This window comes from Macrobrachium rosenbergii, chromosome 18 (genome assembly GCF_040412425.1).
Source record: "Macrobrachium rosenbergii isolate ZJJX-2024 chromosome 18, ASM4041242v1, whole genome shotgun sequence".
Lineage (NCBI taxonomy): Eukaryota > Metazoa > Arthropoda > Malacostraca > Decapoda > Palaemonidae > Macrobrachium > Macrobrachium rosenbergii.
Window position 1 is genome coordinate 12,164,225 of NC_089758.1, and position 17,437 is coordinate 12,181,661.

The window sequence follows — 17,437 nt, forward strand, 5'->3', positions numbered from 1 at the left end:
TTAAACGACAGTTGTAGCTTAATTCCTGTGATATATATATATATATATATATATATATATATATATATATATATATATATATATATATATATATATATATCTTGTTATTCATATACCCACTTGATGTTTCGGCTAAAATGCTTCTGTCAGGTTTTAGATTACTAACGTTTATAGAATTTTTTCAGCCTTTTAACAGGAATGTCACACCCAATACGTAACGATTCTCGCATTTAAAGAAAATATCTTGTTTAGTTGCATAGATTTGTTGTATACATTTAACAGAAAATTTCGATGTTGGATTTTATAATATTCTTTCTCTCAAAGATCCAGCGTTTCACTGTTTATCAGTGAAACTGAAATATGTAAATAAAAAAAAAACTGTATTCTGATGCGTTACGGCATTGGCTTTGGCATTCGTGGAGGCTGTTATGATTGTGAGGCTTCAACTAACATTTTGAAATCGAGTCCTTTTAGTAGAAGTCTAAAAGATGGCTGGATGGTTAGATGCATTTTGCCCAAGACTCACGAATAACAAGTGACATCCCATGAGTGTTGGTTATTGATGCAGATACGGACGAGTGCAAATCAGCCCCGTTCCCGTGTGGGGAATCGGCCAAGTGCGTCAATACCTTTGGCTCCTTCGCTTGCGAATGCCCCTACCCGATGCATGGCGACCCCAAGCAAAAGTGCATGCGTGAGTCTATACTAACCATAGTGATTTAACATAGCTGTAGATTTCTAATACTTCTACTACTAACGGCTGTTGTTGTTATGTTTGTTCAGTGCTGCTTCATCGGCAGTTCATTGTTTCATCTTTCACTAAAAACTACTGAATGTTTTTGCCTGTTGTTTCATGCCTGTATTATAACCTAATATTTCTATTACTAACAACTGCTAAATTCGTTTACCTATTGACCCTTGTAAATATATTCATCAAAAATTACTTTAAATAACAACGGCTGAATGTAATGTCTTCTGCTACTTACCAAATTATACGTGTACAATTTTATTTCAGAATGACGGAAAAATCAGTTTAATGAAATATCGTATAACATTATATTAACATAAATCCATGTAAATTGTGTCACTTCCTATGCATGTCTCACATCTCTCATTTATTCAGATTTTTATGATAGAGTAGAAGTTTGCTTGCTTTCATAAACGGTGCAATAATAATAGCATGTAATCCAGCATTCTTCGAATCATTAAATCATTGACATTGAAAACCCATAAGATTTCCTTCTTTACTGGCTTTCTCCATAAAATATAATGTGTGTGTGTATATGTATGTGTGTATATATATATATATATATATATATATATATATATATATATATATATATATATATATATATATATATATATATATATATATATATATATATATATATATATATATATATATATATACACGCTATTCATTTTACTGAATTGACTTGTTTTCATTACTTACACTTGTATGATTAACATTTCTTTTCATTTACCATAAACACCTTTAATTCATCATGTCGGCCATATTCTTTTGCTGCTTACTTCTTAAATGGTTCACCTTTCTTGACTGTAACCGTTTCGGTCATCTCAGCACCCTGCGAAGGCGTGCAGTGCGGTCCCCATGCCACCTGCCAACCCGATGGAGTGGAGGCTATGTGCGTCTGCGACCCAGGATGGACTTATAATCCCATGGACATCACAGCTGGCTGTGTCGGTGAGTTGATTGGTTTTACTCTGCTTCGTATAAAGAGAGATGGTTAGCATTAGTTCCTTTTGCCCTCGTGTTCAGTTTCTCTTTTCTCTATTTTCTCAGGGTTCTGACAACTTATTATTTCTGTAGTGGTTTGAACTCTCTTTTTCTGTCTTTCTTCATGTTTGGCCTTTTCATTCAGGAGTATTAAGAGCATTGATGGTCTGTTCATTCAGCTTTACAATAGAAAAAAAAGTCATGCTAATCATTCCGTAGTAGAAGCGTGAAATTTTAAGACTTATCTTTTGTTTTCTGATGGTATGTTTAAGCATAGCCATTGTCTTTAGCGATTTCAGGGAAATAAAAAAAATGTTACCTTTATTTATAACTAGCGCTTGGCAGAAGAAAATCCGTATATTTTAGTTAAAAGATCATATCAACATTCTTCTCATACCATTGTTCTCTTCCCCCCCCCACCAGATGTTGACGAGTGCAAAGCAGGAGGTCTTCCTTCTGGACAGTGTGGTGACAAAGCCATTTGCACCAACACCCCAGGCTCTTTCACCTGCGTCTGCCCTCCTGGTTTCTCAGGAAACGCTTACAGCAAGTGCTTGGGTATGTAATGATTTCAGCCTTAGCTTTAATTTCCTTCTGCTGGGGCATTCAGCTGTCAGAAATTAAACCTACGGGTACTGTTCAGAACACTTGCATGTTTTAACATCAAGGTATACGGAGAATGAGCAGGTTTAAGTGTAAGGTGTTGTTGGCATCCATTCGGCTTCGCGAAGGAGAGGTGCAGCAAAGTAGGCTGCGTGTTCCACAGCTATTGGTTAGACCTACAGAACATTTTATCCATTGGGTTAAACACCGCGGTGTTTAATGATTGAATAGATTTTAGTGTACAACGATGTTTGTGTTTACCTTTGCAAAGCAAGAGGTTCAGTATTTTACTCTCTTGGTCTCTGGGTCTCTGCGGTCCCTTTTGTACAGTAACAAAGGCTGTGTATATATATATATATATATATATATATATATATATATATATATATATATATATATATATATATATATATATATATATATATATATATATAATATATATATATATATATATATATATAGATGTGTGTGTGTGTGTATATACACATATATATATGTGTATATATATATATAACACACATATATATATATATACATACAGTATATCTGTTTAATGTAAATACACAGTAGTCCATTAAATCACAACGAGGTCATCATGCAATTAGGATCTTCGTTATAACCTAATCTGCCGGTCTGTTCTATGGCTCTTTCAGAAGTCGCAGTGCTGTAGGGATTTTGTTTAATCACTCAGAGAGAGGAAAAGACGATAGAATAACACTGTAGAAAAATTCTGTTCATGTCCAGTTTTTCTCTTCGGTTTTTCGTGTGTGTTGGGATCATTCTAATCGAAGTTGCCGAAGATTGCTAATTTACCAGTCATTTTTCTCGCCTTTGCACGATCTTGATTGCATGTAATATACATTACTTTGTTTTAGAAAGTCGATGATTTGGTCTTTTAGTCTGATTATTTCGTGTTTGTAATTGTAGTGAATTGTGGCTTTCAATAAAATAACATCTCTTCTGTGATATATACAAAACTGTGTATGATCGTTGGGTATTCTTCACGAAATGTAAAAAACTATTTTCTCTTCCTGCCAAAACTGGACAAGGTAAGTAATGAGACACCCTCAGTGCATGGTACTTAGAAATGCTGTTCTCTGGTATCACTGTAGTGATGTCGTGTCTTTGCCTGTTGTAGTGCATTTTAGACGAACAAGTTAACATTTATGATCCTGTCACTATTAGTAATATTTGCATAACCATTAACATGACACAAATTAAGTTTTGATCGAACTCTGCAACCTGATTCAAGAAGAAATCTAATCATAATCTTGCTGATTAAACTAACCCCATCGCGAATGCTTTTGTATTTTACTAACATTTTCATCTGTGCTTACTAATCCATTATTAATGCTCACTTATATTAACTAACCCATAAACCTTTTTTTGTGACTTGCTTTGCATGTACAGATGTGAACGAGTGCCTCGGGCACCCGTTCCCCTGTGGGAAGAATGCCAAGTGTACCAACATCCAGGGGAATTACACGTGTACCTGCCCTGAGCCTCTCAAGGGAGATCCGGAGGTCGAATGTGGTTAGTAAATAATCACAATAAGTTTTCAGGACCGAATACCTGTACTTTTGTAATTGCATATGTTGCTGTTGCTTCCTTGATAAATCTCATCTGTTGCTGTGCTCTTTTCTGTAGTACCACCCTTGATTACAATGCCATCATTGATTCCTGTCAACCTTTAAGTAAGTGTCATCTTTAATTCAAGAGTCATCAATACGGATTTTTTATGATCAGTCCTTCAGTTTGAACCACCTGAATTCTGTGTCCTAATTTGTGTTCTGAAGAATCTTTCCTTATTGGAGAAAACTTCCAGATGTTAAGAAGCAGTGGGTGCGCTTGTGATGTTTTGAGATGTCTCACAGGACTGCAGTCTGTTATTTCTGATACAGTTGCACTAATGATTCATTTCTCCTTGATTTGATTGGAAGAAAACCTATCGTGGTGTGTAGTAAAGGTTGTCTTTCAGTGAATGTGTTCTTGATTGCTGTATCTGAAATTTGCTTCGTCTTAGTCTCCATGATTTTTTGTGTATTACTGTAATGTTCATTGGATTAGCCCATGAATTTAACTTAGAAAATCTCTATTAAGAAACCCCAAGGAGGAAGTTGATTTCATGAAGATGAAACCATTTTCTGGAAGAAGGGATCAGTATAATTAATTATTTTCACAATTCTTGTAACTATTCTCTTTTTTTATACAGTGTAAAAAATTTCTGTAATAGCATGGCAAGTTTGAAATTAATTTTTAATTGAGGTTACCATCAGTAATACATTATTACGAACACTATTTGTATTTCGAACTCTCTTTTTTAGCATGCACTAGGCCAAGCCCACGTAGAATTAAGGAAAGTTATATTTTATAAGTATTCTTTGTTTACCATTTGTTTGCTTCTTACGACTGATCAAGTAGATAGATGTAGCATATTTAACAGTGAGTTTTTAAGATTCAGAAAACCACCTTGTCTTGCATTTTGTGCGTTTGTTTATGTCAGTTGCGACAAGCCTTGTATTTTCATTGATACTTGGTATCATCCTTTGATGACAGACAATAGATAAAAAGAAAAGTGACCTTTTATTACTTTTTAAAATTCTTTTAATACTGTAATGTGTTTATTACATACAGATATTGACGAGTGCCGAGTGCCTGGAACATGTGGCGTAGGAGCTGTTTGTTTGAACACTGTAGGATCCTATGACTGCCAGTGTCCTCCAGGCACTGTTGCTGATCCTGATCCTTTCACTCAGTGTCTTCAAATCATGAAGTGTAAGGTTGACAATGACTGTCCCGGCAATGCTTTGTGCCTTGCAAGCCAGTGCATGTGCCCTGAACCCAATATCGGAGATGACTGTAGACGTAAGTGCTATTTTGAGTGCAAAATGTGGAATTTTTTCAGTCTCAAATACCTGCAGAAATTTGATAGGAATTTTGAAGTGTTTATATTTGGATTATTTGTCACATGTATCCCATATATATATATTTTTTTTTTTTTTTGGTATACAGTATTATGTTTTCTTTATCTGTGATTACGCCATGATTCTCATCTTGCACATTCTGTATATGTTTTTGTCACAGATCCCTGTGAAGACGTTCGTTGCGGCCCAAATGCAGAATGCAAACTGATTAATGGCATGCCAAAATGTATATGTGGCCAAGGGTTCGCTGGTGATCCAAATGGTATCTTTGGCTGCAGTGATGTCAATGAGTGTAACAACAATCCTTGTGGAAAGGGTGCTGTTTGTCGTAATGATCCAGGCACATTCAGATGTGAATGTCCTTCAGGATTTGAGGGGGATCCTGTCAGAGAAGGTTGCAAGGCTGTCAAGTCCCCTGGATGTGGTCCTTCACAGCCATGCCCTACTGGAGAGCAATGTGTAGAAGATGATGCTGTTAAGGAGAATGTCTGTGTTTGCCAACGAGGCTTCACCAGAAACCTGAACACAGAACCTTGTAGGGACATCAATGAGTGTGTAGAGAATAGAGGAGGAAAACCAACTTGTGGCCTCAACGCAATCTGTAAAAACTTGCCTGGCTCTTATGATTGTCAGTGCCCACCTGGCTTTGTTGGGAATCCATTCAGCAGTTGTGAAAGTGAGTACTAAGTAAAATTTTGGGTTCTTGTTTGTGATTATGTATGAAAGTTTAAAAGTTGTCATTAATCTAAGTTTTTCTGTATGATTGTAAGAAGATTGTTGAGTTAATTATGTTTTCTTTTCAGAATGTAACACACTAGAGTGCACCTGCTTGCCACCATATCGTATAGTACAAGGAAACTGCGTACTGGCTAATTGCTCCTTAGGCAATAAGTGCCCTTCTGGGGCTGAATGTGTGACAATCCAAGGAGGATTAAGTTATTGTGCTTGTCCAGCTGGATATACAACATTGGCTGATGGATCTTGCAAAGATGTAGATGAATGTGCCATACGACGTCCTGATGGTCGCCCAGCTTGTGGAGTTGGGGCTGAATGCTACAACCAGGTTGGAAGTTATGAATGTCAATGCCCACCCGGTCATTCAGGAGATCCTTACACATTCGGTTGTTCTAGCAGTATTGTACGTGAGTGTACCAGTAATGGAGAATGTGGAGAAAATGAGAGATGTGTACAACCAGGAAAATGCGTTTGTCCACCTCCATATTTCGTAGATAATAAAGACAATAACAAGTGTAAGAGCCCATGTGAAGCATTTTCATGTGGTATCAACAGCAAGTGCACTCCTTCAGATCCTCCTGAGTGCATGTGCCTTCCAGGCTTTAGGGATAGTGGGCTAGCTGGTTGTGTTGACATTGATGAATGCCGAGATAACCCTTGTGGTCAGGGAGCTATTTGCCTAAATGAAATTGGAACATACAAATGTGAATGTCCTCCTGGCACTCAAGGAGATCCATTTGTTGGTATCTGCTCTGGAACAGTTGTCAACAATTGCCTGAAAGATGAACATTGCCCTGGAGATCTAGCATGCACAGACACTGGTGAATGTGTTAATCCATGTGATTCCCTTCCTTGTGGTTCCAATGCCTACTGTGAAGCAGAAGATCATGCAGCTTGGTGCCGTTGCCACCCTGGATATGCTGAAGGCCCTAATGGAGACTGCATCTCAATGTGTGAAGGTTTTCTGTGTGGACCAAGTTCCCACTGCATCGTTGCTCGAGATGGACCTACTTGTAAATGTGAGGATGGCTACAATGGTAATCCTTTTCCTGGTGGTTCTTGCCTACCAGACCAGTGTTCAGCAACCAATCCATGCACTGATCCCCAGGTCTGTGTCAATGGAAGATGTAAGGAGCGTTGTGAAGGCATTGTCTGTGGTGTAGGAGCCAAGTGTGATAAAAACTCCAACAAATGTGTTTGCCTACCATTCTTCTTGGGAGATCCAGATCTTTTATGTGTTCCACGTAAGTATTAATTTAATTTAATTCAGGGAAACATTTCATTATGAAGTTACTTGAATGCTGTTGGAGAGTTAGTCAATTTGGCATTAAATATTTAATTTTCCAAAAAAAAGGAAGATATCAAGTTGTCTGTACATTACTAGATTTCAGTTGTAAATATGAGAATATATAATTCTTTTTGAAGGCTAAACTTAAAATAGAGTTGTCTGTTAGATTAAATATATTCAAAATGTAATAATTTTTGGAGAAGTTGATTTCCTCTTACATTAAATCCTATTGTATTGTTTCTAATTCATTATTAAAATGTTTTTCCATAGCTGTTACTCCACCACTGTGCACCCCTGGCTGTGGTAAGAATGCCCACTGTGAGTATGGACAGCCAAATCTTTGTGTATGTAACACTGGGTACAGTGGTAACCCTTATGAATCCTGTGCATCAGAAGAAGATGAGAAGGCAGATTGTACTACTACTACATGTGGTGCCAATGCAGAGTGCAGGCAGGGTGTTAACCGTGTAGATTGTGTCTGTCCTGTGGGATACCGAGGAAATCCTTACATGGAATGCACTGATGTTGATGAGTGCATAGGAGCAGCCTGTGGCATGAATGCTGTGTGCCTTAATACACCTGGAAGTTTTGACTGTAGGTGCCAAGAAGGCTTTAGTGGAAATCCATTCCAAATGTGTATGCCAAAAGAAGTATCATTTGATCCCTGTGATGAAAATCCAGATCTCTGCAGCTGTGCTAATGTTATATGTGGCCCTAATGCTGTGTGTGATGATGGTAAATGCACATGTTTATCTGGCTTTACAGGTAACCCATCTGATCCCACAGTTGGTTGTCAGTTATCTGACTGCCAAAATAATTTTGATTGCGATGACAATGAAATTTGTTTTGCCCATAATGGTAGACGTTTTTGTGTTGATGCTTGTGATAAGTTCGAATGTGGACCAAATGCCATTTGTGTCAGCCAAAACCACCGCTCCTCTTGCTTATGTAAAGAGGACTATAAAGGAAATCCTAATGATCCAGTTAAAGGTTGTCAGCCAGAAGATCGAGAAAATGTTTGTTCTACAAATAAGGATTGCCCCGAAGGACAGGTGTGTCAGGTAGACCAATTTGGTCTCCAGGCTTGTATTGACCCATGTTTTGCGCATTCCTGCGGTCAAAATGAACTTTGCTACATACAAGCAGGCCGTCCACTCTGCCGCTGTGATGAAGGGTATCTTCGTAATCCATCAACCAGCCAGTGTCAGAGTAAGTAATTATTTTGATTCTTGGTAATATCACTGAGATATCAGAATACATTATTCATTTCTATTGCAGATTACACTAACATGGTAATAGTTTAAGAGTGAATTTTATCATGGTCTTGGAAAAAATCTTTGTTGAGAATAATGTTTTGAAAGATATATGTCTTTCATTCAAGGATAATTTTTAAAAATTTCTTTTCAGAGCCAGCTTTCCCAGACTGTGATTCTGACTTTGTATGTGCTGAAACTGCTGCATGTCGACCAGATCAACTTGGTGTTCTAAAATGTGTTGATGTTTGCAGTGACTTCAATTGCCCCTTGCATTCAAAATGTTTTGCTGCTAACCATCGTGGTTTTTGTCAGTGTGAGCCAGGCTTCACTGGTAATCCTAATGACCGATCTGGCTGTCGTCCCATACCCCTTGATGAGTGTCAGTCTGATGCTCAGTGTTTGGAAACCCACAGGTGTGAAACCCAAGGCAATGTTAAGAAATGTGTTGCTGTGTGCAAGACAACTCGCTGTGGTCCTGGAGCTGTCTGTGTTGCAAACAATCACGCTGCACAATGCCAGTGCCCTCCTGGACTTTTTGCAGGGGATCCAAATGATCCGGTAAAAGGTTGCTCACCTGTAGGATGTATCACTAACACAGATTGCCCCACTGATAAAGCATGCAACAGGTTGGACTTTACTTGTTTTGATGTTTGCTATGATGCTTGTGGTGAAAATGCCATCTGCATTGCTGAGAATCATCGTTACAACTGTAAATGTCCTCCAGGCTTCAAGCCAAACCCTTCAGCTGAACTTTTGTGTACAGCTGTAGATCTTTGCAGTCCCAATCCTTGCCATGCATCTGCCACATGCTCTCCTATTGGTGGTGCTCATCAGTGTACCTGCCCTCCAGGAATGGTTGGTGACCCTTACACCACAGGCTGTCATCCAGAGGGCACTTGTCCTAATGGGGATTCTGACTGCCAGTTAGACAGCGTATGTATTAATGGGCGGTGTGCATCACCATGTGACAGAGCTTGTGGACCCAATGCTCTTTGTAACATTGTAAGCAGGAAACCTGTGTGCAACTGCCCTCCAGGTTTTGAACCTAATCCTACTCCAGAAAGGGGATGTGTTCGTCTGACAACACTCTGTAGTAATGATGCTCAATGTAAAGGTGGTGTTTGCTTTGATGGCCAGTGCAAAGCTGTCTGCCGAGACAACGCTGAATGTGCCCAGGGTGAAATTTGCAATAATAACATGTGCACAGCTCCATGTGTTTCATCTTCACAGTGTCCACAAAATCAGGCTTGCATCTCTGGAGTATGTCTTTTGGGTTGCCGTGGCAACGTAGATTGTCCAACAAATAAAGCTTGTGTTAACAACCGATGTGAAGATCCATGTCTCAGGAAAAATGTTTGTGGACCTAATGCTGCTTGTCGTGTCAGAGAATACTTGACAGAATGTGTTTGTCCAGAAGGGTTTAATCCAACTCCTACCCCACAGCAAGGCTGCATTCGCATACCAACACCTTGCACTACAATTGATGAATGTGGTCCTAGCACCACTTGTGATTTTGGTAAATGCAAACCAGTTTGCCAACAGAATACTCAGTGTGCTCAAGGAGAAAGTTGTTCTGGAGGCTCATGCCACAAAGTTTGCTTTGGTGATGGTAATTGCTTACAAGGAGAAGTTTGTGTTGAGGGTTTGTGTGTGTCAGGCTGTCGAAGTAATGGAGACTGTCTTCTTAATGAAGTCTGTATTTCTAAAAAGTGTATGTGTGCTAAAGGATACTTACCAGGTCCAAGTGGCTGTGTTGATGTTGACGAATGTCAGCAAGCCCCTTGTCACTCAACTGCATCCTGTATCAATGTTCCTGGCTCTTACAAATGTACCTGCCCAGTAGGTACTGTTGGTGATCCATACAGTAGTGCTGGGTGTCTTAAACCTAATGAATGTGACAGTGATGCTTCATGTGAAGGAGACCAATCATGTGAGAAGAATGCAGAAGGGGTTTTCAAATGCATTGATCCCTGTGCATCTGCTGTTTGCGGCAACAATGCACGCTGCAGAGTAGCAAATCGTAAGCCACTTTGTGAATGTGAACCAGGCCACTTTGGAGATCCTAATGACCTTTCTGTTGGGTGTGTGCGAGGAGATTGCATCGTTAATGAACACTGCCCAACAAACAAGCAGTGTGACCTTCTTAGCAACAAGTGTATAAGTAAGTTATATGGAACTCCTTATGCTCTAGAATCTAGATTTATGTGATATATATTTTGATTTGATTATATAAAAATTATTAAACATTTACTTGTAATGGTAATACTGTACTTTCTCTGCTTTCCAGATCCCTGTGATAATGTTAACTGTGGCTTTGGACGCTGCCAAACAGTTGAACATCAGGCTGTATGTTACTGTGAACGTGGATTTGAAACAGACTCAAATGGTGGCTGTATTGATATGGATGAGTGTCGAGACACCCCTTGTCATCGCACTGCACTCTGCCGTAATGCATTGGGAAGTTACTCTTGCGTATGTCCAACTGGTCAAGTTGGTGATCCAGTTGTTACGGGATGTCGAAATCCTGATGACTGCACTAGTGATGATCAGTGTCCTGATAGTGCAGCTTGTCTCCAGTCACGGTGTCGTAACCCTTGTGAAGTACCAGGAGTTTGTGGACCACGTGCACAGTGTTCGTCTTCTCAACATAAAGCTGTCTGTACCTGCCCACCACGTACTACAGGAAATCCTTATGTTGAGTGCAGTCCTTTGCAGTGTATTGGTCACGCAGATTGCCCTGCAGATCAGTCTTGTATCAGTAACAAGTGTGTCAATCCTTGTTCAATCCCAGGTGTCTGTGGTAAGAATGCCGCTTGCACCCCAAAAGCTCATCTTCATCAGTGCTTCTGCCAAGCAGGTTTCACGGGAGACCCCAATCTTGGTTGTACATCCATTCTAGCATGTATTGTTGAAACGGACTGCCCTGCTGGAGAACAGTGTAATGGAGGCATTTGTGTCCGTAAGTACTTCATTTTGATTTTGAGTATGATACTTTTACTGTATTTGTCTGTTATAACATAAATATATTACATAGCTAGTTATGATAAAAGGAGTTATAAATGCAAGGTGCAAAGTCAGTAACGCCATTGGTGTTTTTACAGCTGCTTGTGGTAGTAGCCGTGATTGCCTTCCAGGACAAGTTTGTATTGAAGGATCTTGTGTCCCTACATGTAAAGCAAGTGCAGATTGCCCAGACCTTCAGGTAAATATTTTTGCATTAAATTTTTTCTCCATTTATCTGAGATTACTGTATACTTTATCTTAGTACAAATACATTTACAGTACTTGATTTCAACAATTTTATTAGTACAAATACATTTACAGTAGTTGATTTCACCAATTTTACTCTTTTAGAATTTCATACATGCTGCATCTCAGTATTATACAGCTTTAGCAAGTATAATATTGATTTTATCATTACACAGTATAATATTTCCCAAAGTCCATGTTCACTCTACAAATTTAATTTTGCAGGTGTGCCAGAACAACATTTGTGTGCCAGAAGTGAAATGCCGTCAGAATACTGATTGCGACATCGCTGAACAATGTCAATCAAATGCAGTAGGTCAGGCAGAGTGCAAATCAGTATGTGATGGGCTTGTCCTCTGTGGCCGCAATGCTGAATGTGTAGCTGTTGACCATAAAGCAGTATGCCAGTGTCCTCAGGTACTGTACTGTCAGTTATATTTAGCAGTTTCTTTCATGCATAGACTTACATATACATACATATGTGTGTGTGTATATATATGTGTATAATATACAGGCAGTCCCCAGATTACATTGGACTCGGCTTATGTCATTCCGAGGTTATGATGCTCTTCAAACACATTCATGAAAAATTATTTCCTGGGATACAGTGCATGTTCTGGGTTTACGTCGCCAGTCCGACCAAATACTGGAACTTAACGTGGCTTTAGAATGGCAGAATGGTCAAAATTTGGAGGTTTTTGTGATGAAAAGCTCAATCAAAATGCAGGTCATGTTGTTTTGAAGACAACTGAAGGATTAAAAGTAAGGTTTTCTTACCATTTTCGACGATGTCTCAGTTTATGCTGTCTTACGGCTTACGCTGCGGTGTAGGAACAGAACCCCTGACATTAACCGGGAACTGCCTGTATATATATATGTATGTATATATATATATATATATATATATATATATATAGTATATATATATATATATATATATATATATATATATATATATATATATATATATATATATATATGTATATGTATATGTATGTATATATATATGTATATATATATATATATATATATATATATATATATATATATATATATATATATATATATATATATATATTACACATACACATACACATACACGCATATACATATAAGCACGAAGGTGGACCATGGAAACGTACTAAAATCAGCATAATTCTCTATTTCCGTTTTGTATTTATCACATCGTCAGGGAATCTGTTAAATAATGAATAAAATTACCCTAAAAATTGCTCTAAAAATCAATAAAATTCATAAAATACATCACAGAATACCAGATAAAAAAAACAAACAAGCAGACACAAAAGCAAGACCAAAGGCCTCTAACAAACCTAATACAAAGAAGGCATAAATAAAAATTTAACTCGGGTAGACCTGTGTGGAGGAGATCTGGGTATTTAACTGGGGAACCAGTAGTTTAATAAATAATGATTCCAGGATGGCATTAGTTGTTTGGACTATGATACAGAAATCATTTCTATCAATATGTGTTTTACAATTCTTTGAGTGATTTCTTATGCTAGAATGTTCGGGATTGGAGTTACACTTAGGGCAAGTATACTTATATACCACGTTAGAGGTCAAAAGCAGGTTTAATCGAACTTTGTACCTGAAAAAGGAACCAATTGTTAGTGGATTTTTTGGGATTAATTTTAGATTAATGGCACCATAATGCTTATGAACAATTTGTGCGAACCTTTCTCGAAGAGAATCATCATGTAAAAAAGAGGATTTTGCATAAAATCTCATTTTGGTACTGTACAAGGTTTGGCGATATTAATGAATTGTTTTTTAAGGAACATACGAAGCTCTTTAAAAAAACAAAGTCTGTGAGGAGCAGTTATTCGTAAAATACTCAGAAAGGAAACTAATTTCAAGAAATTAGTTTCCTTTGGTTATTCGTGAAATATTCAGAAAGGAAACTGATTTCTTGAAATATTTCCTTTCTGAATAGTTTACGAATAACTGCTTCTCACAGACTTCGTTTTTTGGTTCCTTTTTCAGATAAAAAGATCGATTAAACCGCTTTTGACCTCTAACTTGGTAGATAAGTATACTTGCCCTAAGTGTAACTCTGGGGCATATGTTGGATCCACGAGGGGGTTGCTGAAGGTTCAGAATCAACTCTCATTGGGGTTTAAGTTTCCGTACTGGCTGTAGGCTCTCCAATCCTGAACATTCTAGCATAAGAAACCACTCAAAAAATTGTAAAACATACATTGATATAAATGATTTCTGTGCCATAGGCCAAACAACTAATGCTGTCCTGGAATCAATATTGATATTAAACAATTGGTTCCCCAGTTAAATACCCAGACCCCCTCTACACAGCTCTACCTGAGTTAACATTTTATTTATGCACTCTGTCTTCTGCCTTCTTTGTATAAGGTTGGTTAGCAGTCTTTGGTCTTGCTTTTGTGTTTGTTTTTTATCTGGTATTCTAACTGTGTTGTATTTTAAGAATTTTACTGATTTTTAGAGCAATTTTTACAGTAATTTTAATCATTATTTAACAGATTCCCCGATGATGTAATAGAGTTATTACCAACGGTGGAAATAAAGAATTTTGCTGATTTTAGTATGTTTCCATGGTCACCTTTGCGCTGATGTGTCCTACTGGCCGTTACCTACCTCTATTTTATATATATATTATATATATATATATATATATATATATATATATATATATATATATATATATATATATATATATATATATATATGTATGTATGTATGTATACAGGCAGTCCCCAGTTATCACCGATTTTTGGTTATCGTCATGCCATCAGGAACGGAACCCCCTCTGATAACTGAAACTGCCTGTATACATATATGTGTATATACATATGTATACACATATGTACATATATATATATATATATGTATATATATATATATATATATATATATATATATATATATATATATATATATATATATATATATATATATATATATATATATATATATATATATATATATATATATATATATATATATATATATATATATTGATACAAGTGCAAGCTAGGGAATAACAATAATATTGAAATCTTACCTGGCCTTAGTAGCAAGCTAGGGAATAACAATAATATTGAAATCTTACCTGGCCTTAACACTAACAGCTTGCTACTTGTAATTAACAAGAGGAAACAAGAAATAGACGGTCACCAGTGAGACCCAGAGGAATAAATGTCAAGGGTTTATTTACACATGGAGCAGTTCAGAAATAAGTACAATTAAATTCCAAAGGGACTCACAGTTTGATAAAGAATCATTACAGGGAAAATATAACTGATTATAGCTAAAAGGGCAAAGGAACAAATAGATCCAGCTATAATGGATTCTCAGGAAATGGTATCCCAAAGTAAGCACGATTATCTATGTCTGCACAACGGAACTTGAATGTAGTAAATTGGCGAACTGGTAACAGGGATGTGAAGGCAGAGTTGATTTCAGATGTGAAAGAGCATCTCCTGAAAGTGCAGAGAGAGCGTTGATTATTAAAATTAACATGCAGACATAGCAAGTAAAGGAACAAAGTCTAAGGCTGGAGGAGGCATTTAATTCACTTACTAAATAAATTCACTTAAATTCACTTAGTAAAGTCAGCACTTGTAACATAGTAAGCAAAGGGACATTGAATCACTGATTGCCAATCATAAAGGGATTCACAAGGAAGGAAAACTTGAAATTGAAAGCGAGAGAATTATAGGATCAAACTGGGCAAAATCCTCCTTGCTTATCCAGACATATCTGTTGACATAGATCTACTCTCACAATTAGGGCAAGGATGAATCTCAGCTCTTACTGCAGTGGGAATGGGGGCACGTTATCTTCGTAGGAAAACGGGGGCCCACTCCACAAAGGGGGAATGCTATCCCAGCTGAGAGAGAGATGTTCCCTACTTGATGACTCGCCAGCGTCTCCCTGGCTTTCCTTTTTCAGAGTCTTGTTTGACCCCTGTCTTGAGTCACATGACTGAGCTGGTTGTTAGTTTGATCTAGTCTTCACTGGTATTATCTAGAAAGAAGGGGATTCTGCATCAACATAAGGTCGAAAATGGAGTGTAGGAAAAAGAATTTAGGGAATGGCGAAACATTGAAAAAAAAATGCAGCGGTAGGGGGTGAGAGGTGCCTGGGGCCTTTAAAATCGACTTCGGCTGGAAAAATACCCTCTCACCCTCATTTAAGTTTGGGAGTGTCTTTCATTAAAAAATGTTAATTTTTAAAATGGCAGAAGGCCGGAATTCATAACAATATATACAGCATATGTATATAATGTTTATATATGCATACAGTATATATCTACAGTATATATGAATATGTGTATATGTATATATATATTTGTGTGTAGGTGTACATATATATATATATATATATATATATATATATATATATATATATATATATATATATATATATATATATATATATATATATATATATATATTTGTGTGTTTGTATATGTATACTTTACATGCTTCCTACCAATAGAAAAGAATACATATCTTATGATTTTACTGTACATTAGTCTGATATATATTTTATTATCATCATGTCTTTCAGGGATATTTTGGTGACCCAGCTGATGAAAGACTTGGTTGCAAGAAGATTGAATGTGAAGTTGATGGAGACTGTTCTCAAGACAAACGATGTGACAACTATGAATGCAAAAGTAAGTTTGAAATTTTCTACAATTTTTGTTCTAGAAATGAATGTGCTCTGCATAAAACTTTTACAGCTAAAGTTGCTGGAAGATCCTAGATACCACAATAAATGCTTTTATATAATAAAATACATCTTTCCCAACAGCTTGATTAATTGCAATACTGATTTTTTTCAGTTGCCTGCCATGTTAACAATCAGTGTGGCACAAATGCTCTTTGTGTTTCTGAAGCTCACAAGGCAGTGTGCTTCTGTCGTGATGGATTCCAGGGTGATCCTCTCAAGAACTGCAACCCAATCAATGCATGTGAAAAGAACCCTTGTGGACCTGGTGCTAAATGTAATAATTTCCGAGGAACATTTAAATGTCTCTGTCCACCTGGCACAGTGGGTGATGCTTATGGTGATGGCTGTAATCAGCCACCAGATTGTCTGGTCAACACTGACTGCCCATCTACTGCTTATTGTGGAGAAGAAAACAATCTTCCAAAATGCAAAGACGTTTGTGGAGAGTCAAATGTTTGTGGGCCCAACGCTGAGTGCAGTGCAGTTAACCATCGCCCTGTTTGCACCTGCATAGAGGGTTACAAGGGTGATCCAACAGATCTGGTTATTGGTTGCAGACCTGAGCAAATCAGATGTCGTGTTAATGCTGATTGCCCTCAAAGCACAATTTGTGATGGAGGACTCTGCAGACGTAAGTTTCAATTCTCTAAAAGTACAGGATGTTGATGACTAGACATTTTAATGTTGTTCCCACCAATATATCAAGAAAATAAGACATTTTGCAGTCTTGTGCAGTATAGACCTTTTCTTTCCAAAATTATTTTTGCCATGGTAATAAATTATTGATCACTGAAATCCTGTTTAAGGAAAATAAGGACTAATTTCTTTTCTATTTATAACACTTTTGGTTTCTTTGAAAATTTATGTTATTTCCTGTTAATTTTTTTTCGTATACTTTAGTCTCATTGTG

At 37.3% G+C, this 17,437-nt stretch overlaps 1 protein-coding gene across 1 annotated transcript in view; it reads left to right on the forward strand.

The window, feature by feature from the left end:
• The window catches only part of LOC136847945 (uncharacterized), a 313,292-nt gene that overhangs the window by 164,361 nt on the left and 131,494 nt on the right, over positions 1-17,437 (forward strand). The window contains 12 exon segments of the mRNA XM_067119965.1: positions 1,583-1,705; positions 2,162-2,296; positions 4,976-5,206; positions 5,426-5,941; positions 6,069-7,244; positions 7,559-8,497; positions 8,696-10,705; positions 10,832-11,503; positions 11,646-11,746; positions 12,019-12,210; positions 16,363-16,471; positions 16,640-17,158. Of these exon segments, the coding sequence (XP_066976066.1) occupies positions 1,583-1,705; positions 2,162-2,296; positions 4,976-5,206; positions 5,426-5,941; positions 6,069-7,244; positions 7,559-8,497; positions 8,696-10,705; positions 10,832-11,503; positions 11,646-11,746; positions 12,019-12,210; positions 16,363-16,471; positions 16,640-17,158 (6,723 nt within the window).